The 24,960-nt window shown below is 40.9% G+C and overlaps 1 protein-coding gene across 2 annotated transcripts; it reads right to left on the reverse strand.

The window, feature by feature from the left end:
* Window positions 1–220: 220 nt before the first annotated feature.
* On the reverse strand, window positions 221–24,173 carry drd3 (dopamine receptor D3). Of its 2 annotated transcripts, none has more exons than XM_022744252.1 (8): window positions 24,099–24,173; window positions 21,861–22,193; window positions 12,980–13,092; window positions 10,879–11,015; window positions 8,411–8,604; window positions 4,409–4,474; window positions 2,670–3,048; window positions 221–749 (listed from the first exon to the last, which is right to left on the reverse strand). In XM_022744252.1, the coding sequence occupies exons 2-8, from the start codon at window positions 22,149–22,151 to the stop codon at window positions 553–555; spliced, it is 1,377 nt and encodes a 458-aa protein (XP_022599973.1). In that variant the 5' UTR covers window positions 22,152–22,193; window positions 24,099–24,173; the 3' UTR covers window positions 221–552. The 2 variants fall into 2 exon arrangements, with proteins under 2 accessions (XP_022599973.1, XP_022599972.1); XM_022744251.1 differs by having other exon boundaries at window positions 2,670–3,051.
* Between the last annotated feature and the right edge of the window lie 787 nt (window positions 24,174–24,960).

A 24,960-nucleotide genomic window follows, 5' to 3' on the forward strand; every position in this document is an offset into this window, starting at 1 on the left:
GAGAAACATCAGTTAATCCACACAGTGCGTTGGCAGAGAGCCTCAGGACGAGGTGGCTTGCAGGTTTAGGATCAATTCATCAGCCTTAAAGCTTGATCGTGGTTGCCAAACTTACATCGACCGGAAAGTCCTGAACTGAGGAACTGTGCCAATGAGCAGTACACATACTGTACAAGACATATCCACAAGAAAGTCCAACACCTTGTGCTATCAATAAGACCGTATGCATGTGAAAATTTAAGTCTTATTTGATGAGTAATACTGTTCAAATGAAGTCCCAGCCCTGTTGAGAAACAAAGGTTTGAATCTTTGTTGGAGTCAGAAAAGTAAAAATCCTCCTGTTTGCATTTATTGCACGACACAGTGTCGGTTCATTTCCATGTTTCACCTCACTGCTACTGTATAACCGCTTTAGGATACAAAGCAGATTTGCTTCCCTCAACCATGACCAGAGTATATCTGTGGTCACTGTTTACTAAATGCACCATGCCTGAGTTGTAGCGTGAGTCCTCAGCCTCATTTCCATTTTAATTTCCTGGCGCGCCTCCTTCCTCAGCAGCTGAGGATCTTGATGAAGGCCCGCCTGAACTCGATGTTGAAGGTGGTGTAGATAATAGGATTGAGGGCACTGTTGACATACCCCAGCCAGGTGAAAGCACTGTAAAGTGCAGGAGGCACGTAGCATGTCCTGCAGTGGGTGTTCAGAATGTGAGTCACAAAGAAAGGCAGCCAGCAGATGAGAAACACCCCTGGAGCAGCCAGAGAGCAGAGAGGTATGGAGAAAGGACGGCAAGGGAATCGAGGGTGCAAATGGAGCAGAGTGTTGGACAAAGTAGAGACAGAAAAAAAGAAAGCAGGTAAAGCAAAATAATTGTAGCCAGAGAAAACATGAATGTGAAATGAGGGGAAATGTGTTTATAATGTAAATTTGAGGGGGAGGAAGTGTTGAATAGTTTGGAGAAGATGGTTAAAAGGAGAGAGAGAGAGAGAGAGAGAGAGAGAGAGAGAGAGAATAAAAAAAGAGAATTCATGTTAATCACTGCAATTGTTAAATCATAGCTTAGCAAGGCAAGGCCAGTAGTAACAATAGTATGAGTTTGGATAGTGTAGTCTTTTTTTAGACTTTCCCAAACCAAAAAAATAAATAAAATTTGAAGGAATAGATAAAAATTTACATTTGTCTGCTCGAACATAAATTGAAAACATAAGCATTGGCTGATTAACTACAGTGGCATGTTGTCACCTACCAAGAGCTAGATAATAATAATGTAATTGGTGAAGTATATTAATCATTATGTGGGGTTACAGGTGATGTTAGAAAATTCCTCATTCAAGACTGACACTCATGTGGGAACCCAAATGCAACTAAATCAGAGTTTAGAATAACAACACAAGAGCAAAATTTTGTGGATTATGTAACGTACTTGTTTGCTCTAATGTAAGCTGCAAATGTTAGCATGCTTGGATAACTAGCTTTCTACCAACAGTAATAACCAACCTCTTCTGAAGCCAAGATTAGATAAACACATTAATCATTGTGTGGGGTTAGAAGTGATGTAAGAAAAATCTGTGTGCAGGCATACATCCACTTACTATCATGTACTATAATATTAAGTCAAAACTGGTTACAAGAACAAAGGTACTTTATTAGGACCACTTAGCTTTAGCCTTTTTGCATTATATCTTGTCTCAAGCCATCACGTTCATGTTTGTGACTGTTAAAAATCATTGTCGTTTGAAAATAAATCAGATGGAAACATTAAAAAGTCAGCTGAAGATGAGGTTTCCAAATCACTGAGTTAGCATTATCTAATTAGCTAAAACTAGCTTACCACAGCTGATAGAATCAGCCACAAATAATTGAGATTTTAGCTAACAAAATTGACAGACACCTGCTATAAATGAGAAGCCTGCTTTTGTTTACTTACATGTACAATTGAAAAGCTTCTATTTCAAGAATTATAATGAATAATGGGTCACCGTTATCTATGTTTTCTCAATATTCGTGCCATATAAGAAAAGCTTCACATGTATAATCAATGGGCATAGCAAAGTGTCACTTAAAATATTTTTGGTTCCCCATTATTTTGTGTGGCATTCATATGCAAGGTATAGTTTATTATGTACAAACGGCTTTAAATGCTGTAACTCTTAAATTCAAGGACTTTTTTTCCACACAACATCGCAGGAAAGCAGAGGTCAGATGGCTGAAAAGCAGCTGGGAAGTGGGCTGGACTGCAATCATCCTCTGTGTGTGCGCCACTGTTTTCACTGACACCAGTGTAATGTAATCAGACACCTCTGATTAAATTTTTTTCAGTGGGATCTATGCTGTGCCAGAGCTAACTGGACCAGGCTTTTAGCATCCTGGCTGATAATTGGAGCGTGTGGAACCTGTGTCAGGAGCTACAGCGTGTGTTTGGGCACACACTGAGAGTCTGAAGCCAGCCAGACTTTTCTGACATTTTCACCCTCATTTATTGTGGTTCTGCCAAATATACAACAAATGCACGCACCAACCCGGTCAGGCGAGAGCAGGGCATGTAACTGGGTATATATGGCATGGACTCTTATACATTACATCTATGAAATTGCCTGTATTAAGTGTTACCATGACATTTACAATTTCATTTCCTCAGGTTATTTCACTTAAGACAGTCTCTACTCACCGAGCACAATGGCCAGCATCTGAGTGGCCTTTTTCTCCCGTGCGTGCATGCTCCTGAATCGTTGATTGGTGGTGATATGAGAGTGAGGCAACGGCCGCAGTGACGTGTGTGTTCGTCCATTGGACAGATCCTTCACCTCGCAGCTCATCCTGATAGGAGGCAGCTCCTTCTCGTTGTTCTCCTCCACCTCCTCCTCTTCCCCTCGCTCCTGCTCCAGATCCAGCTCTGTGCGGCCGCAGGAGGCGTGGCTGATGCTGCAGTAGTTCTGTGTGTCCACTGGGGGCAGCATCGAGTTCTCAACCGGTCCTGTCTTTGGGCGTTTGCGCCACAGGCATCGTGAGAGCAGGTTGGGCTTGGAGTGACCTGAGGGCTCTACGCTCTGCTGGAGAAGCGGTGCATGATTATCAGGAATTTGAACAGCGAGAGCGATGCCTTACAACTGCACATGCTTCATGCACAGGCCTACTAACTGTAATGACATGAGTGTTATTGTAATGTCATTCCATCAATGCTGCACAAATCAGTGTTTTTTTGATAAACAATAAAGTGGTCTGTTGTAGTGACAAACTGGCTTCAGATTGATCAAACAACTATTCCACACCCATCAGCTCTGCAGAGTGCTCTAGCATCTTTTAGCGTGTTCCTTAGGTTTTCTGGCCTGCAGCTTTAATATTTGGTTCATCTCACCGCTCTCATCAACCTCATTTCCAGCTGCAACAGACAGAACATTTTAGTGAAAAAAAAGTTCTGATAAACCTACCAGCAGCAAATGGCGGACAAAGTTAGCAGCTAGCTGGTTTATATACTGGAGCAATTAGCTGCTAAAGAACTAGAACTTTTCCTCTGGAGTTGGTAAAGACCAACAAAGCAGTTATTAAAGCTTTAAAGTTTGAATATAGGTATCCACAGTATATTTCTCTACCTTCCTTATTGTCTTAAACTTCTTCTCCGGTGTAATATCTATTGAAAGATTAATTTTCCTCTGCTTTAACCTCATGTGGGAAATATTTGGAAGACAAGTGGTATTCAACTAAGTGGTAGATAAAAACTTGGAAGATATGGCCAATACATCTCAGAGGTGCAGTTCAGACAGATCCTTCCTCCATCCAAGTTTTTACATGACAGCTGCAGTTACTCAGCGCACATCCAAAAATGTGATTTTAATATCTGTGGACACTTTCTAAACTACTCTAAAAGAAATTCTGCAACTACAGCTCAAATGAGCCTTCTCCCTTTGGGGTAGTAAGAAGAGTCATTAACTAATTTTAAGGATTGCGCAATGTGTATTTCCAGTATGGCCACAAACATGAATTTTCATTTTCATAATCTTCTCTTACTCACACACTCTTCTCATCACACATTTTCCTCGGGGAAAAAATTGGATTGTTACTCTCTCCGCCTTAGTCTGTGGATTATGCAGGTGCTGCAGCGCATCAGGCTTTTGCTCAGCTGACGAGTGGCCAGGTGACACAAGGCAACGATCCACGATTCAGAATCACGATTTTTTGGTTCCCCCGAAAGACCCCCGGGCTGCGACCACACAGCGTAACGAGGAACTCAAGTGTGCATGAACATACGCACAGACAGACCCACGTGAAAAGCTAAAAACAGAACTGCTTTACTTCCCACCATGTCACAATACGCCAACACACTCAGTATGAGAGTTAGTCAGAAATTAAGCTGCAGTGCATTCAACAAAAAAATCTATTGAAGAATTTCTAATTAGACATAATACCTACCACATTAATCCTTATTGGTGACAGGTCTTGTTTCGCCTTGGGAGTCTCTTCTTGTAGACAGGTCTCCTAGGGGATAGGAGCGCAGTTCAAGATCATCCTCACACCCTATAGCCCATCAGTCTACAGGTAGCAGATCTTTGTACCATTTACTTTGAAACACATTGCATCATCTCATTCATCTCACTGAGTGGCCATGTCTGCTATGTTTCTAGTCACTCTTACTCCTGAGCCAAACACTGTGCGACTCAATCAAAACACACCATGAAATAGAGATAGTCAGCTTTGAAACACACACAACTAGTCCGTCCTCATATCAAATGTTCCTTCAGTATGTTATTTCAAAACACTCTTCTATTATAACTCTCTCAGCCAGAACTCCTCCAGGACTTGGATCTTACAATGGGTGTCTCCATTCATGGATGAGATCCCAAACTGAGGCTCAACCACAACCAATTACACGTAACCTGCTGTTAAAATAGAGGACTGTGAATTTGTGTGCAATGATGGGCAAAAAAAAAATGGAATGAATCCAACCACATAACACAGGAAACTCCTGGATGATCTAATTGTGTCTTTTTATACACCATATTTTAAAAATAGGGTAGGAACAGATGCACAGAACATGACTTGATGTCTCCTTGCCCGTGGTTATCAAGATATCAAGATAACGCCATCATTTATATGATAGAATCAACTGGGACGAATATTAGAGTGATGAATGTGATCAAAGAACTGACAGCTGGTTTAGAAAAAAAAATAAAAATCTGATTTGCACTGTAATGAGATATCCACCATTTAAAGAGGAGTGTCACCCTTGCCACAAAATCACTGATAGTAAAAGAAAAAAGAAAAAAGAGATGACATCGCTTTTAAGGACTAAAATATTGCCTAGAGGCTCGGTTCTCAAAATAAACACAAAACACTTAACGGTCTATTTATATCTATTTAGAAAGCATCTTAAAAATAAATACGTTTTCTTTGGCGGTGTTGATTTTACACATTTTGTGGGGAATACACTTATTTTTGCTTGTTTTTAGCCATGCTACAGCCATGCTTTAGCCTGAGCTGTAATTTGTTTCTAGTGCAAATGGTAACATGCTATGATGCTCTGTTTGGAACTGCACACTCGATGAGCGCTGCATAGTACTGCCATCAAGTTTAGGATTACTGGACCCCAATGCAGACACAAAGGCTGGCTGGTTGAGTCTGAAGATTTATTCAACAAAAGAAAAACACAAAAGACTTACTTCAAAGGTAAAAAAAAAAAATGGAGATCAGGCAGGAACACAACAACTCTGAAAAATCCAAACTTAGGTAATCCAAATTAGAGGAAAACTAAGGCACAGAACGGGAGCATGAGGAGACAGGGGAAACACAGCAGGAACAAACAGATGAACTGACAAAGACTGAGGGAAAGATTTAACAACACAAGGGAGGCGAGGGTAATTAAATACAGGTGAAACACTGGGCAGGGCAGATAATCACAAAGGAGGAAAAACTAAAAAGTGGACACACAAAGTAAGTTATTTCAAAATAAAACAGAAAAAAAAACAAAAGTCCAAAGTGATATTACAGCATAATGACAGCTACCTACTAAATAAACGGTTAAGTATGTCACCAAGCTGACTGTTCACACTTAAGTATACAGCCAGTATCCCAGAATGCATTTCCCACCAACCAGCAGCGACAGCACTGACTGGTGAGGATTTTAAAGCAGGCTAAAAGCTGTTGTAATTTACACTCATAGGACTGTTAATATGTCACATTATAGAACATTTGTTCAGGTGAGAATGTAGATTTCCAATGTGTGGTCAATTTGTCTAACTAATCGTAAATCTGCTGCCACATTTACGGAGATTTGGATAGAGCTACTAGCTGGGTTTACTGTCCCTCTGTCTGTACCTGTGTCCAGTTAGCTAAATTCTTGCTAATTTAGCATACATCCTTGCATTTATTGTATACACATAATTTTGACATCAAATGAATAGTAGGCTACACTAGTAGGTGGTTCTGAAGACAGCATAAGATGGGGAACATGGTAAACTTTATCTGCTAAACATCACTCTGTTAGCATGCTGACATTGGCATTTAGCAGCACTGCAGTGCCTCCATACACAGTCAGAGCTGCCAGCTTGGCCGTAGACTGAGCAGAAATATATAAATATTCTATACTGTTCTGCCTTTTATCTCCCTGTCTCTCCCACTTCATTTTGCTTGCTTTTATACATGCTAATAACAATCCCATTAGCCTCAGCTGTAGTGCCAATTAGAGAATGTTAGCATGTTAACATGCTAAATTAAAATGGGGAACATTGCAAACGTCCATGCTAAACATCAGCTTGTTAGCATTGCCATTATAAGTATTTTAGCTGGCTGATGTTAGCATTATCATACACATCACACTTCTTTCTACCTGAAATTTCTATCTAAAAAGATGATTTAGTGTTGTATAGATTAGCTCAAAGATAGAGGCCACCTCGGGACACAATGAAGAAATTTACTATTTTTAACCTGACAAGCCACTTTAATTAAGAACAGCTTCAGTTTTACACTGACAGCTGTGTCAGCTACTTATAAACCGAGTCGTACATTTACATTTTATCTTTGACCCGTGTTCATCTGAAAGGACTATTGCACTCAGCCCAATTTGATAGAGTAGCCTCACTCAAAATCACATGGCTTTTCTCTCCCGTTAAAGCAAACTAATGTTCCTGAGATTCTTCTGACGTCTCATCTGAACCCTGGTCCTGCAAGTGAGTTATTGAAATCCATGCATATGAAAATAAACAGCTTTTACTGACTGCAGTGCTCTTGTCTATCACTGTGATTACACGTCATTTTTCTTCTATGATGGAACTGGTTATGAAGCATTAGGGGAGGTTTTGGTATGTGTACACACTGTGAATCTAACAGAAAAGGGCCAATATAAGGGTGAATTGTAATTTGCAAGTCATTACAAGTGTGCATAGTGTGGGTGAATGTGAATGAGGGAGAGACAAGAAATTTAAAGTTGTATTAAGTAAAAACCTTGTCTCTATAAAGAGGCACATCAGGAGCAAAAAAAACCTAAAAGTTATTCTGAGCTTGATTACTGAATTTTTTAACTACAATCAGATCTAAGGGGTTTATAATGGTTTATAATGGTATTTTTCTCAGTTTGTTTACCACCATCCACTGTAATAATTCACATGTCACTGTCTAATAAACACAGTTGTCCCTAAGGACAAAGCACATACAAGAGTGAAAGCACAAACAAGGGAAATGTGCTACAAATGAAATTGCTACATCAGAAGTGCTCTGTGAGACCAGGGGAGTGATGGGCTTGATTTGGATAAGCAGAAACGTACAGATCTAAACAGATTTTTTGGGATAAAAAAATCAAATTGAAAGTGAGCGTAGCAACAGATACACCTGTTATCTGTAATATATATATAAACAATAAAGCACACTGCCTCTGATCATTTTCGTTTATATATATATATATATGTTTTCTCTATTAAAATGTGGACACATACAGTATGTGTGCATGTTAGAACCCCAAAGTCCAAAGAGGCAGCACCAAAAATACATTTATTATATATTTAGCTTTACCTTCAGACGGACTGGCAGCAACTAATTCAACTCTGCAATCAAATTTTTTCTTCCAAATGGAATTATAACATATTTCAAAACGCTACAAACGTCAGAGCCACTTGGCAAATTAACCAAAGCGCTTGCTGAGATACGACTGTTCTCCCCAGGATAATTCTTCTTGGATGTGTTTTCCTATTTGTATGTGTTTTTGTTGCATTTTTTTTGCTTTGATGGGTTTCCTATAATGTCTGTGCTTTCACTCTTCTATGTGCTTTGGTTTTTGTATTTGGAGCGTGATTCCCATAATGATAATGAACCATAAAGTGAGTGGTTATAAATGTTAATAGGTCATTAATAATGAGTCAAGCCTAATTACCGTCATACCATAAATAAAATTAGAAGGGCAGAGAATTAAGATAATCGTCTCACCACAGATGGCGGGGTCGAGCCTGGCTGGATCTTTCCGCTGGCCTGGCTGAAGGCGATCCTCTTCCGCCTCATCCTGAGGAAGATGTAGATGCGGATGTAGACCAGCAGAGTGACAATAAAAGGCAGGTAGAAGGACACCACTGAAGAGTAGATCACAAAGTCGGGGTTGGAGATGGAGCACACCATGGGGTCATCTAAAATAAAAGCAAAAAATATCATTATGCAAAACACGACTTCAGGTGTAATTTCCAGCCAACCTCTGACCCTGGTGCGTGCGCTCCATCTTGAAAATGACATCGATGGCTTGTCCTCGTTCACATTATGCGTACATATTGATCTATACAGTACTGCACATAGACACTAACAGCCATGACTGTGAGATGGAGGTATGACTGATTTGACAATAATTGCCCCATACATTCAGGATAAGAGACCATTTGACACAATAATACTAGTGTATAGACCAATTTTTCAATCAGAATTCCGGAGGTAAATATCCATCAGGTGAGCTAATAGTGCTGTGAATTGATGTGACACAGGGTCTGACCGCAGCTGTACAACAGGTGAGTGGCATGAACAAAATGTAGGCATTTGCCTCCCCCTGGATGTTGCCCTGGATCAATATCACACACCTCAATACACAGAGAGATGGGAACAAAGACAGACACATATATCCTAGTCACTCAAACAACATTTGTATTTTCAAGCTGCTCTCTCTCTCAATCCATTAGTTTTAAAGGAAGGTAAAAAATTCTGGGCATAATATGACTCCATTGATCCCTCCTTGGTATGCTGACGCCTGGTTGCATACTGACAAAACAGTGGGATTCCTGCGATCACCAGCCACTGTTTTCCTGTGATTGTAAGTGGACTAAACCACACGCCTGTATCTCAGTGAACAGCTTTACATTGTGTCTGACTAATGCTCTTAATTGTGTGCACAAGCAGTCATGCATCTGTGCTGCTGGCTACCGAAATTAAAATAGCTACTGGTAACATCTCTCGTATTTCTCTGTCCATTTGTTTTGTTTTTTGGGTTTTTTTTTTTTGTTTAGTTGTGGATTATTCTTGTTCCCATGTCACAATAGCCAAATACAGAAGACGTGTCAGCGCAGCAAAATTTCAGTTATGCAGAGCATGAATAATCCCTAAAACATCTTTCAGAAGATGACACCCTCTCTCCACCCACAGCCGCCTCATTTAATCAGAATTCAATGCATGCAATATTTAAAAATGAAAATGAGGAAGACATTTTTCCTCTAACAGGAAAGATGTCTCACTTGTGACACTGCTGCTGTGACTTCTACTCCTTCCACTTTCACATACAATATTTCAAAATTTCTATTTAATTTTCTATAGAATCACAAACTGGGGAGGTGCCCAGAGCAAATTTAGGAAAGGTGAGGACACCCAAAAGATTTTACTTAACCACAAGGAAACTGTAATGCACCAAACATCATAGATAAACGATATATTATAAGAGTCCAAGAGCATCTGATGGTGCATTTTCCTTTCATAAGGGGATTCCATCAATTCATCATTATACTTCAATAAAGTTTGGGGATTTACAATGGATAGACGCTGTTGAAATTGCTGAGTTGAAGCCTAACTTTCAGTCTCTAGTATGGGATAAGCTCTAAGAACACCAGATCTCTACAGCTCAATAATGTCTTTAATTAGGCGGCAGATTTGGAGAAACCAGAAAACATCATTACTCCAACGTGGTTAGTGCATGATGTCCCCCACTGCTAGGCATTTAAGTGTTACCAAGTGAACCCACATGCAAACAAATTATGCATAGATCCTTTTCAAATTAGCTGAATTGGTCGTATTAGTATTAATATTAATCTAATTGGGCGTGTAACTGCCAGAAATGGTGCTTTGCAGCCCATGTTTCCAGTGGGTAGTTGACAAATAGCAGAAATAGTAAAAGTAGAAATTCCCAATATCTCCGACTCCTAATTACAAGTCGGATGCTCACATGAACGGTTCCTCCTGCTCGGCTGCTCTTAATAAGGTCTGAATGATATTACGCAAATGTTGCATTAGTCTGACTGCTTAAAAGCTCCCATCTTTTAAACTCAACATGCCCAGTCTGTAACACAGGCTGTTTAAAATTTGAAGTCTCAGACCCGAGCTGAGATAACCCCGATATATAATCTTCAGTGGTTATTTTCTCATTCTCAGACAAAACCTCAAGACGGATCCACAGAATACATTATACAACATTTTCACAGGCTGAGTAGTGCTGCCCATGCCAAGAAAATTTATTCTGACATACTAGATTGGTGGAGTTCACCTTTAAATCCCATTTCAGGTTGTATTTCATGTCCTACCGCTGACCCTAAATGACAGGTAGAATGAATTTTGACCCTGGATTTCAGAATAACACAGTGCCTTCGTGCCTGCATGACTTCACTAGAATACATCTGGACTGGGAGATGAAGTCCAAATGCTGTTGAGCTGACCTGTGGTGTTGAAGCCAAATAGCAGGGGACAGGAGACAGCGAAGGCCAGGACCCACACGGTGGCAATCATCGCAAAAACTCTCTTCCTGGAGCGATGGGTGGTGTTGTACAAGACGGGCATCACCACTGCTGTGTACCTGCAGACACACAGATTATCTGTCCAGCTCTGGAAATGTGCGTGTTCAGGGGATAGGTGGTGACATTTAAATGACTAGAAAAGTGCTGATATAGGACGGGAAAAAGGGAATTATTAGAGGAAAGAAGAGAGCTTGGGGATGCCAAGAAATGCACTGCTGAGAGAAAGCGGATAATGTGAAGACCAACAATGGAGCAGCAAACCAGGCGTTTCTATTTAGAAACAATTTGGGTATTCAGCAATAAACCTAAATAGTGGCGCTTTGATTTAAGAGTTAATCAGCACACTATATACCAAGAGTGTATAATGAGCCAGAGAAAACTAGGTTCAGCATTGGCTCGGAAGAAGCAGCAATTATGCTGGACCCCGACCCAAAAAGGATGTGATGTTATGTTGTTTAGAGCCAGATAACTGCCACCACTGTTTATCCTCATCAGACTAATTACTCTGGTTGTTCTCTGGGCAAAACGCAGGGCGATACCCGGAGCCAAACAGACACAGAGGCTCACTAAAAATACTCTTCCCTCGCTGCTTTACTCTGTCTTTACCCTCCTGCCATATTGCTGTCTGTTTAAATAAAAACTGAAATGAAAAGCTGGAGTGGTAAAAAATTATGTACTTCTCATGGTTTATTGATCAAGTGCTGCTTTAAGTTACAGTTTTAGCTAAGGATGAATACAGGGCTCCCAGTCGCGTCTTAAAACATGACGCTGTGATTATTTTTCACACAGACACTTCACCTTGAAGTTTGATGTTTCAACTTCCTTTCCGGTGTATTTACGTCGCCTTTCGTTTGACGCCTCCTTTAAATAGGCGACAAATCTTCCCTGCCATCAAAGCGCCGTTTGCTATGAATTTATAAATAAACAATGCTGTCACAAAGGTAATGTGGGTGTGTTATACACTATCAATGACACAGAATGCCTCCGGTGCTTTGCATCAATTTAGCACCTCGCAAAGCGTGTGATACTGTAGCAGTGTTGTCATTGACTCATCTAATAATCAATCACAGAGAATCACAGGGGCTCCAGAGAAGCAAATTATGTTCTTTGTACAGAAAAACACCACAGGACAAACATATATGCCAGCGGGCATGTAAACAAATGCAACTGAAGATACAAAATATGTTACAAGTGCTCACGAAGCGCCTGTCAGCTTATCAGTCTCATAAAAAAACATGTTGCTGCAAGGTCAAAAAAAGACACTGCTGAGTTAACTGTCTTGTATTTTAGATAACGTATCCCTAGATAGATCTCTTATAGGAGTTTGAAAGGATCTGAATAAGCCAAGGTTTATAGTATTTTTTTTTTTTTTTGTCAAACGACTGAATAGTATAAAACTTTTAGATGGAGAGAAACAAGAAAAATCTGAGTTTGGGATTCATATCGCTCCGACACTTCCAGTTCTTATGTACTTTCTTCATCCTGCGGAGTTGAACTCTGGATGCCTGCGGGTTGTAAGTTCAAAGACCCTAGAGAGCTATTAAATATTTACTGTGACACAAGAAGAAAAACTCAGCAAATAAATAATGCAAATACTAGATGCATATATAAAGTAAAGGTTTGAACTGATGCAGATCCCCCCCCCCCCACACATCAATGCAAACACGACGCAGTGCAATTAGAAGAGAGAACAGACACACAGTGTGCATGAAAACTCCACATTAGTGTCTTTCTCCCTGTTACTCATTTTGTCACACACACGCACACACACACACACACACACACACACACACACACACACACACACACACACACACCTATCAAAGGGTATGAGCGAAAGAGGAAAACATTGTGATTTTCTCCAGGAAGTTTTGAAATATCTATGAGCTGAGGTGCAGAAAAGAGGAATACCTGGAAGCATGGAAATCTCACATGGACGGATGTCATGGCAACATCTAGTAGTCATACACAATAATGACAGCAAGGAGCACAAGCACAAACACACACACACATGTACTCTCACCTGTCAATGCTGATAGCACACAGGTTGAGGATACTGGCGGTGCACATCATCACATCCAGCGTGACAAAGATGTTACAGTAGAGCCGGCTGAAAAGCCAGGCACCGCCAACCACCTGCACAGGACAGACGGGCAGATTAACAACGCACACGTTTCCCTTTCCCTTCTTCACCGTGAAGTGTGAAGCACGTATTTGAGCGTACACATGAATGCACACACTCCTGCATGTGACAGAAAAGGCAAAGAAGTGGGGGAAGAAAAAAAAAAAGGTGCACATATGAGAAGGTTTGGCTGACGTGACATGGAGAAAAATAAAAAGAACAACAACAACAAAAAAAGCTTGAGCTGCCAAATGTGCTGCCATATTCAGCCTCATATATTGAACATAAGCATTTATTCTAATAGGGGTATTAATTATGCATGAATAAGCAAATATGTTTATGTCAGCAAACAGTGCTTATCCTGATATAACACAAGCTGCAAGGTAAGTCTGAAGTGTAAACTGCACCATGATGGATGACATACATAACGTTTTAAGCATGTAATGGGAAAATAGAACTGAGGGACCGTGTCAAACACACGGTTTAATTATCCTCAAGGGAATTTAGATTTCTCAGAAAGGACATTAACCCGCAGCTAAACCAACAACACCCCAAACTCCCACATCTTCACCCCCATCCCCTCCAGTAGAGGCCTGCTCAGGCCGACAGGCTTTCACTTAGGCTACAGTAATGCCTGCTAATAACGGTCTGACAAAGACAAATGGGATCCCAGCTCCACTGCCTGACTACCGAGTCTCTTAAATCTGGGATGGCAAATATACGCCTACCTAGACGGAGAGGCAGCAGGCACACGGGGGAATACGCGCAGGCACACACGCACGTGCAAAGATGTAAATAGCAGTCGCTCTCTGATGCCCCACATACACAGAGGCAAGCAAATACACAAGCACATTTGTCATCGTATACATACGAATGTGAAAACATTCACTGCTAACATTCATTTCCAAACTTTCCTAACTTCCTATTCCCAGTCCATTCCTTGACCCTAGATTAGGAGCTCAAAGGCCTAAATTGGGGGTGGGGGGGGGGCTGGATTATATGAGGCATTTCCCTGTACTGTTTTGTGATGATTTTTAAATGACAAAAAAATAAATAAATAAAAGAGAAAATGGTGAAACAGTTACAGATATAACAATTTGAAAAAGCAAACTCTTATTTCACAGGGACTTGTAAACGTTAAGACATTCATCTGGACAAAAGATTGGAGGCCTGACGTGCGTGGGGGAATACATTTTTAATATCTACTTCATGTTTTCTGTCAGATTTCACTGTATTCCATGAGATAAAACACCAGCGATAAAATCTTGGAAGCGGAGCAACTTCCACACTACAAATGGAGCTGTTTTTCGTAGTCAGGTCATACGTTTTACTGAGGCTGAGCAACATCACTGAGGATGGATTGTGGAAAGCGAACGCTCAGTCACTGCTGCCAATACAACCGCTTCCTTCAAGTGCAAGTCATAGATCAACTGTACCATCAAGCGATAAGGTGGCTTGCTCAAGGGCACGTGATTAGTACCTGCTGAGGGTAGGAAGAGTGATACTCCAGTCACTCTCGCTGCCAAGACACGCCTGCAGAAGAAAACCAGCAACCCTCTGGTCACAACAAGCTAATCCCCCGTCCGTCAGATTAGAGCTCGCAGGGTGATGGGGCTGACAGTGCCAGTGTTTCGGAGTTCAAAGTCTTTGCCTCTGACTCTGAACTAAATGTTTTTTTCCCAGCCTTATCCAAGATATTACTGACCTTTACATTCTTGCTGAATTAATGAGTATTGTACTTCAGTGTCATACTATCTTTCAATGACCCTTTCATTATGGGATTATAAATCTCCCGTTTGAATCTCAAATGAAGAGTTCCAATCCTGAAATGAAAAATGCAGTACATGCTCTTACGGCATGACTGCTTGCATAGAAGTTAAACTCATGACTGAATCTCGTCGAGGGTCCTGGCCACCTTAATTTACCTTTCATAGGATATAATCATCTTTAATTTGTCAGCTTCTGCTCACTGAGTGTGTTTTTTTTTTCCTCTCTCTCTCTCTGGCTGACCTGCCGTTGAGTCTTCTGCATAGAGTTTTTCTGCTGACAGTAATCAAACTTCGGGCAGCAGGGTGGCTGCTTGTGAAACATAACTGGACTTCACCCAGATGATTTTTTGGACTTCACGCAGGCAAACATCTGCCCCTTGAGCAAGACAGTTGGTCTCCCCAAGCTTCGAGGATGCTATTCTACAAGCACGCGCGCCTTTGTGCATGTGCTTATACAAACAGTGCACCTCTGCAGTGCGTTTTCAGTGTGCTTCCTAAATTACTTCTGCTGAAACGTGGATGCCTGGTGGTCACGAGCGGCATGAAGAGGGAGGTGGAGGAAATTTAACAATTAGCAGACGAACCATTACACTAGAGAGGAATCTGTGAGGTTTTTTTTTTTTTATCTGAGATAAAAATGAACAGAATTCACAACAATAAAATATCTCATAATTACGAGAAAAGATTCTGATTTGGAGATTGAGATCTTGTAATTATGATGTTGTAATTAGGAGAAAATATCTTGTGATTATTAACGGTAACCCAGGGACCCAAAGACATTTTGATTGAGAGAAGACCAAAACCTTCGTGGTAGCACAGACAGATTGTTTGAGCCTAACGATGGAAATTTCCCCAAACTGGATGAAACAATCAGCCTTTTTGACAACGTCATGGCTGGACACATTAGGAGAGTAACATCAGAGGAAATGCACGTTTACTATTTAGGCAAAGACATTCAAAAGGAAATCATATTAATTGCTAACTTCCCAGATTCAGCAGGAAATTCTCAGAGAGCAATTTCTTGGGAAGTTCACAGAGATAACTGATTGCACAGGTGCCGGCATGACTGAGGTCCTTATTCAGAAACATAGCGAGCTGGATATTGACATTATGAACACGAGGGGTCAAGGCCACGACAAAGGATCAAATATGAGAGGTAAAGATAGTGGTGTGCCTTGCGGTGTCCACTGTCTTCACTTGGTAGTTAATGATGCAGTTTTCTCTGCTTCCACCTCTCGCTGGGGACGTGTTAAAATAAGCGCATGCCGTTTGGGTCCAAAAGCAGGCCAGCGTGGCCTCTCACAGTCGAGCCATTAGGTGACACGAGGTTGGAAAGTCGGGCACATGCACTCAAATCCAATCCGACACCAGTCATGGGGTGTGTGTGACGCGCTGCTGTCAGCGGCAGAAGATGAAAGAGGAAGTGGTGCTTGAGGAGCTAAAACTAGATGTGGAGCCAGAGGCACTGCAGCTCAGATCAAAATGTATCCATTAATGTGCTTCGTCATAACATGGTATGATTTCTGAGTGTGCTCTTCAATGCAAAATCACCGGCAGAGGATTTGGAAACTGAGGCCCCGCTATCCCCCACAAAGAGCAGTGCGACCACGAAAGAGGAAAAGAAGTGTTTCACTATGAATTAGACGGTGTGAAGCAGAAGCACGGGGACATATTGAGGGTGTTATATGACATTGCATCCATCAAGGAGGAAAAAGTTAAAAAAAAAAAAAAAAAAAAAAAAAAGCCCTGATACACAGATGTTGATGAGCAAGAACTTTTTTTTATAGAGATGACAACCTTTCGTAGACTCCTGCGAGCTGGAACTCAGACCTTCGGATGCGCTCATCTGTGACGATGCGATGGAATCAGTTCTTTCCCAACGCCTGTATAAATCCACGAGCGCCTCTCACCCTCCCTGTTTAAGTTGCTTCAGGAAAACACAGTTTATCAAAAGGTGAAACCAATAAAAATAAAAAAAACTCCCCCACACAGTAAAATGAAACAAGGTTTTTATTTTGATTTATGTCTGTGGCATATTGGCTTTAGTGTGTTGTTGCTTTGGTACGTTGCAAACAGAGCGACGGGATAATTGTTTCTCACCTAGAGCTGCACGAGTAACCACTAAATCCTGGAAGTTGTAGAGTTGAAAGCCGTTTATCTGAGTGTGACAAACCAAACAGCAACCTCCAGAGGATTAGCCATGTAGGCTACCGTTAATTGTTGATATTGTTTACACATTTTTTTTTTAATTTTTTTTTTTATGTGAAACTTTTGCAGTGAGTAATGTGCCTGACAAAGAAACAATTACCACAAGATAAAAACCATGCGGTTTCATATATCAGCAAACTCACATCTGAACATTGTAAACAGACTGCGAGGCTCTGTTGAGTTTGCTGACTTTTAGTAATTTTGTAGCAAAATTTTATTCAGTATGAATGAAAAAAAAAGCAGACTGTTGTAAACAATGGCTTCCTGAGTGTAGTTCTGTCCATTAGAAAAGAGCAGTATACTCTATGTACCACCTGTCATGTTTAGTCATAACTGTCTATGTGTGCCCATATGAATACGTCTTTAATGTGCCGCAGCCCCTTAAGCATTCATGCTCAGCGTTACCCAGAGCAACAGCAGTGCCTTCTGCGGTAAACTTTTACCTCCAGTTCTACTGAAGTTCATGAGCAGAAGAAGTGTTATATAAAAATGGTTATAAATGCTGCTCTGGGTGGGGCCGATATTACTTTGGTGCCCCAGTAAATGTTCATTTTGATTGTTCAAACGTGTCAGATTTAATGTATTTAATCTTAAAATATTATAGTCATAGTAAATGCAAACACTGTTAGTTGTAAAATGAGCTAAAATGTAATTTAATAAACGTGTTCTTTTGCAACTTGTGTGAATTCAGTATTTGTACCCGACTTATTGTTTTGTCTTTGCTCAACATTTTTATGAGTTTAATGTTTGGAATTCAGTGTCACATCAAAAAGCTCTGGGCACCTTTGCTACCAGGTGGCACTTTTATAAATCAAGGTAAGTGGTTGACAAGTGTTGGTGAAATGTTTAATCAAAGGCATGATACGTTGTAATTCTTTCTTTCTTTATTTTTGTTGACAAAGCGCACAGTGTACATGAACAGGACATAACACATTACTTAAAAAATCAAGGCTATGAACACCTGCCCCATGAACTTCAACACAGCTCATAATATGATGACAACAAATACAGAACGGATATAATAAAAGGTAAATTTGCCATTTATCAGCTGTAATCATGTTGATTACAGAACCACTGATTCAAGAAACAGTGTGATGGAATCATTTAGACACATTTAAGACAAATATTATGGCGCTCGTGGAATTTCAGGACAATTCAGGACAATTGAATATTAATGATCACTGACGAGTGTGTCCAGCTGTCTTTGTGCATTTCTCCGCTGTCTTTCCGGGAACAGCCTGAAAGGAAACAACAAAAAGGACACAGCATTGTTAAACCCTCAAAACGGAAACGTAAAAATCTGAATGTATAGTTTATTTTGGGACAATGGGAATTTGATTATTCACAAAAAGGAAAGTGCACAATAAAACCAACAATCAATCAGCAATGAAAGAATCAATTCACCAACAAATCTATACACTGCTTCTTATGGCAAGAGTGTACTTACTATTAAAGCTGAGCGTAGGTGGAGGCTCGTTAAAAAAGGTAAAGTTTAATCGCTTCCTCTGGAGTAGTGGTAGGTGGGTGTAGATTGTTTTCTGACGTTGATAGAAGATAACTGTCAAAACCAGTCTCATCACGTGGATGCTGGCCTCTTGGCGGGTATTCCTCCCTACAAGCTTGCTGTTTGCTGTTGGGATACCGCCTCGAGGTAGTCTGCAGTGTAGTGGCGAAGGCTGTACATCATTAGCGGCCGTTCACTCGGAGACACTGCATTCCTGCCGGGGCAAATTCTGTGGCAGCTCCACAGATTAGCATGTTCCCCTAGCAGCTGCCTCTGGGAAAAAAAATGTTATCTATTAACATTTATGCCTCACACATCTTTTCAATTATCTCATGCCTATATGTACCATGAAAGAGTTTCTGGATTCCTCTCCACAGGGGCTGTGAGGAGATTCCAATAAATTCTAATAAGCGATGGGGGACAACATAGTCGCCCTGGGCAAAATGCTTTCTAAAGCTCAGCTTAAACTCATATGAAAAATGAAGCTGGTGCCTTTAAAAGTTACAGTCTTTTTGATGCAAAATGTCTTCTTTTCTTAATATGCTCAGTAGCTCAGCAACAAAATGCTGTCAGTGAAAACATAAAGAGGGAATTTAGATTAAGAGGAGTAAAACTAGAAGACAGCTACTCCTGGATTTTTCTAGTTCTGACTGCTGACGCCTCATCTCAGCTTCAGATGAACTGCAATGAATGAACTTTAGCAAATAATAATACACTTGAACTGTGTCAGAAAGATGAACAGTGTGGAGAAATTATTACAGCGTCAAATAGCTACTGCAGGGTACAACTGGGCAATATAAATAGCGGGTTCTTCCAGTGAAGTGAACCATAAAGTTAAAAATGAATTCATTGCTTAACTAATTCAAAGTGTTATCTCCAGTCAAAAAGCAGAAAGTCTTACCTCAATTAGTTCTGGTGTGAACGTAGATTTATGTCAAGGACGTCCCCTTAGAAACGGTCCGGGTCCTTTAAATCTTGAAAAACATTGATCCAGTATTGTGCGAGGCGTTGTCTTAAAAATCCCCACCATTGTTCAATCCTTTATTAATGATTACATGAGCATCTATCAGAAAACTCTCCACTAAACAGTCCTCTGTAGTACCCAGGTCTGCCCTGATCCATGAGGGAGTGCCGTCCCTGTTTTCCACTTCATCAGTGAAGTAGACTAACCAGCAACAACCCCAGGATTGCTATTTGTGGAGAACGCATGCAGCCATATAATCTGTTGACGAGGGCAATGATACATATTCCATAGGGTTTTAGTTTGTCGTATGAATCGACATACAGCAAGAAGTTGGGACCTGTGTGTCTGTATACAGGCAATATGGTAGCATCAGCTGTACTAATGGAGGATCTGGGATATTGAGCAGGCACCGGACAGTTCTTTTGTGACACCAGCCAGCTTGGATGAATTTTAAAAAGTAAGAATTTATATCCATAAATCATCCCGTTCTGGATTAACTGCTCCTGCAAGAAGAGGGTGACTTCCTGCAGGTCAGATGTAGGAGATGTTTTCTTGTGATTACGGGATAGTAACTCATAATTTACATGATAAGGTGACCATGTTCTATTCCTTTTTTCAAAGTAATGCACTTCCATACCATTTGCCACTAAGGTCTAATAAAACTGAAATTCACAAGTTGGCAATTTCTTCTTCATAATTTGAAGTTTAACCAATTACCTCCAGAAGATGAAGTCATAATTTGCTAATATTCAATATGTCCTTCAGCAATTATGTATAATCTACCTGAATAGTGAAGAACGATCTAAACTACCTTTTATCATCATTACTGTTCCTATAACCCACACAGTTGTCACTACGTAATGAGCTCCAAATTACCCTCATCCTTTATCTCTCTGACTCGAGCTTCGTTTTCTTTTGCAAAAGTCCACTTTTCTTCCAACCCTCTGTTCTTTCTCCTCTCCTCTCTACTCTCCAGTGCCAGCTCCTCATTCACTGCCAAAGATCTGTATTTCAATATCTTCCACATCCTCTGGAGCTCTAATACTTCCTCTCCACTTTCTAACCCTTCTTTCCTTCAGACCTCTCTATCAGTGACTTCCAACTAGCCTACTTGCACCACAAGGGGAACAACTGCAGTTGCCAGAGGGGAAGTGGAAAGATTTTTGGGGTGGCTCAACTAATTCAAAAATATATAAATATGAAAAAAATCTTATTATATATCTTCGATAAAAAGCAAAAATCCATGTATGACGTTTAGGGGGCAAAATAAAAGATTACAAGTTTGAGTGACTCTTATCTTTAGTAGATTTATTGTCTCTCTCTCAAATTAAATCGAAGGCAACTGGACTTGTATTTGTCTGTGGAAGACGTTTCGCCTCTTATCCAAGCGGCTTCATCAGTTCTTATGTATTGGTCTCTCTAGTCCGCACTAGTCTGACTAGTGCGGACAAATACAAGTCCAGTTGCCTTCGATTTAATTTGAGAGAGAGATAACAATGACCTGGACGAATGAGAACATTCACAGATAGATTTATTGTCACAGTAACGTCTAAGCTGCCAGCTATGATAAAGCTGACTGCACGGTTCATACTGTCTATAAACCTGAGACAGTTGTAACATCTGACGGCTATGTTTTGCTAAAAAAAAAAAAAAAAAATTGCATGAAGACTGGTTAGTGAGTTGAGAAGTTCATATAGTTTAACCATTAAATACCTAGTTAAACCAATTAACGGATAAACAAGTAAAAAAGTAAGCTAAAAGTAATGAGCTAACGATTGACATAGTTTGATAAACATAATGGATAAATGGTGGAAATAAGTTTGCTAGCATTAAAAGTAATTTAGAAACAGATAATAATAATTAACTAAAAGTAATCAACTAACAGTTGAAAGTTAGCTAGGCCTAATCGATAAACAGCTGGTGAGCTAAAAGGATGAATGGTTAAAATAATTAGCTAAATGAAATACATGGTTGAAATAGTTAGCTGATGTTAGAAGTAATTCATTAACAGCTGAAATCGTTAGGTAAAAGTAATGGATAAATTGTTGAAATGAATGAATGTGTAATGAATAAATGGCTTGGTTGGGCTTCTGCCACTCCATGGTAGTAGTTGAAGTGCAAAGTTGAGCAACCAGTCTGAAAAAAAAAAAAAAAAAAATCACAATATCCACCTCGATGTAGCTACGTCACATTCACTTGATGGTGAAAAATGAGAAATGGTGGAAATGAAGGGGCACTTGAGCTTATAATAGAGATGAGGGGGAATGTCTGACAGGAAAAGGCTAGGAACCACTCTACGCTGAAACGTTGTAAATACGGACACTGTGACCTCCTCACCTCCAGGTAGACAGCCCAGGGCATGACCAACGAAGCCACCAGCAGGTCGGCCACAGCCAGGCTGACCACCAGGTAGTTGGTGGTGGTCTGAAGGGAACGTTCCCTCAGCACAGCCAGACACACCAGCACGTTCCCAAACACGATGGCCAGGATGAGCAGGGAATACAGCATGGCGTAGTAGTTGCGCTCGCCCTCGTCCTGCCCTGATGCCTCCGCGCTCTCATTCCTCTCGTCGATTCCGAGGCGGTCTGACTCGTTCCAGAGCCGCTCTGCGCTGCTAAATATCGCCATGGAGACGTCCCGGTGACATGGGAGGTGATAAGTTTGGCAGACCTGCCAAAGATAAAGAGCACAGTTTGGTGTTTACCCATTCATCACATAACTTCCTCTCTTTTGGATTCTCGTGCACAGACATAACATTTCTCATTAGTCACATGAAAGTGCAGCATATTAGCCATCAGATGATGGTGGCAGCATCATTTCAGGTCAGAGGCCTACTGGGAAACATCTCCTGGCTCTTAGCAACAGTAGTCAGACGAACTGATAAATAAAACGGTTGAAATGCATCCCAGCAGTAATGTCCCTCGCTGTACATCACTGCTGTTTGCTGCACACTGGCAAAAGTGAATGAAAAATGGAAGAACATATTGATGCCGCCTCAAGATACGGCTCTATGGCTCCTATAGAGATAATCTACTCCATAAAGACCCAGCAGAAATTCCAGTCAGCCTTTTAAGTGTATCCCCTTCCTTCCTGTAAATGGCTTTCAACACAACTAACAGAGACAGAAACTACAAAGCAGAGATGGTAACTTTAATGAGGGGCTGGCTGTGTGCCTTTGAGCAGTGTCAGTAAGGTTAGATCATTGGGGAGGGGTAATAACTCCGCGTTGCCACCCTGAGAGGTCTGGTTGGCTCTGGTCCCGGACCCTGCTCTTTGCACTCCATCTTTCTCTCATTTATTCCCAAACCTCCCTATCTGGCCTGAGTCCAGACAGCGGTGCTGTGGTAATGCTCACACCTGTGTCTAGATGGTAAACATACTGATCCATCTTATCCAGCTTCCTTTGCTTTCTTTTTCCGTGAGAGAAATAGGGAGAAAGACACTATAAGTATAGGGACATTTTTAGACCTGGCTCAAACCCAGGAGGCTTTTTTTTTTTTAAAGATTTCCTCTGTCTATAATTCCACACAGTTCTTCAGTGGCTCCAGTTTCATGTCAGTGTCCATGAGAGGATCTGAAGAAGCAATGAAAAACCAGCCGCCGATACAAATCACCTTGAAGTCTCCTAATGGGAGTCAAGCGCTGACTTTATCACATTAGTTATCACAGGTTAGGACGAATGCAAGTCATAAAACATCTGAAGAAAACCACATCCATGCCCACACACAACCTTTATACACACATGAATTTTTAATCTGATAGCACTGGTTACATGATACAAGGTTGCACAGAGCTCCAGTGAAAGGTTTGTTTATACTCATAGAACAAGTGGTAATGGAAAACTGATTTCCCTCTTCACTCTTTTGTTTACTGGACCTTGATCTTATATTAACCATCACCTGATCCTGCTCTCTCATGGTCAAGGTGAAATACTCTGGCCACCAAATGTACGTGAAATGGGAGATGTTAAGGGCAGACCCTTAAATGCACAGCACACACATGCAAGCACACAAACAGTTTCAGAGTGTGTGCTTTGAAGCTATTAGGAAGCATGTGATATGAGGAGGGTATTTAACTACATGAAGACCTAAAGACAACTTGGTCACAATATCAGAACAATAATTACTTGTCGATCAATTAACAGGTTATACACATAGCAACTGATTTTTTTTCTTCTGCATGTTAATTTGAAGTCTGAATTTGTATTACAGCTGCCAGGGAATCATAATTTGCGCGAGTCAAACCTTGATCGCAAATTCAATTAAAACCCGTAATAGGAGCGCGTTATCACGCTTCACAATCACGCGAACAGGAAGATTGAGGTCAAATATAGTCCAGTAAAGCAGAGGAATAATAAGGCTAAAATATTTTTTGTTTGTTTGTTTGTCCTATGACCCATCAGAGAACATGTAGGATGAAACAATTAAGAAGCAAAAGCACAAACAGTGAGATAGAAAAAAACAAACACAAAAACATCATTTCAAAAGGGCGTTTTATGTTACTTCAGTGCGCGCGCGTTGTTTATTTTTCTCTCCCCCACGCCAGAATTAAAGTAAACAGACTTAGACAACATACCTGTTACTGTTTCCCAGTGAGGAATTCATCAGACGCCATCGAGCAAGGGCATCATCCGTGCAGAGTTAAAAGTTGTCCGGTCATCGCGTCCAGCACTGCGAGGCGAGCGGGAGGAGCGCTCGGTGCCATTGCGCACAGGAGAATGTGAATGTGGGAAGCTCACTACAGTTGAATCGCCGCGCACACACAGTTACTTCACCCCCCCCCCCCTTCCCTCCCCTCCCACTCCCAAAACAGACAGTTGTTATCACGCGTGTTAGGCTTTTTACTCTCTGATTTTGCAGCCACACCGGTGGCGCGCGTACGCGTGGTGGTGGTGGAGACGTCAAGTGGTGTCTTCCTTTGCGCGTTAAGTGATGCAGTGGCAAATGAAGGTGACCAGTTATCACACACATGTTGTTGTTTCAGAATACAATTACTTCCATTCATCTTCTCATGGTGCAAGTTAACAAATCTGCATGAATTGCGTTAAAATCCTGCCCAGTGGCCGTATTCCTCAGTATGACCCTGAACCAGTCTGGGTCGTGCTTTGCTGGAAGTGACGTTGCATAAAAATAGACTAATGGTGGCCTCATAAAACAGGACCAGTAAGACCTACAGAGCATAAATGAGGTCAGGTCTGGGTCTAAGCTGTGAAAAATGTATAGACTGACACTCTGTGGCTCTACTATCCTATGGGTCCATTTCCACCCCTCTATCACACAAGAAATGCAAAGAAAAAAAAAAAACCTCTCAGTGCAGATAAAAAGTACCAGGAGCTTGTGTCTTATATCTCACATTCCCAGCTAGTGTGCTTTGTTTTGCTATCTTCTACATGGCATTTTAAGATAAGAGCAATAAGCCCTACAGGAGCTCCTGCAGC

This window comes from Seriola dumerili, unplaced genomic scaffold (genome assembly GCF_002260705.1).
Source record: "Seriola dumerili isolate Sdu_G_001 unplaced genomic scaffold, Sdu_1.0 BDQW01000079.1, whole genome shotgun sequence".
Classification (NCBI taxonomy): domain Eukaryota; kingdom Metazoa; phylum Chordata; class Actinopteri; order Carangiformes; family Carangidae; genus Seriola; species Seriola dumerili.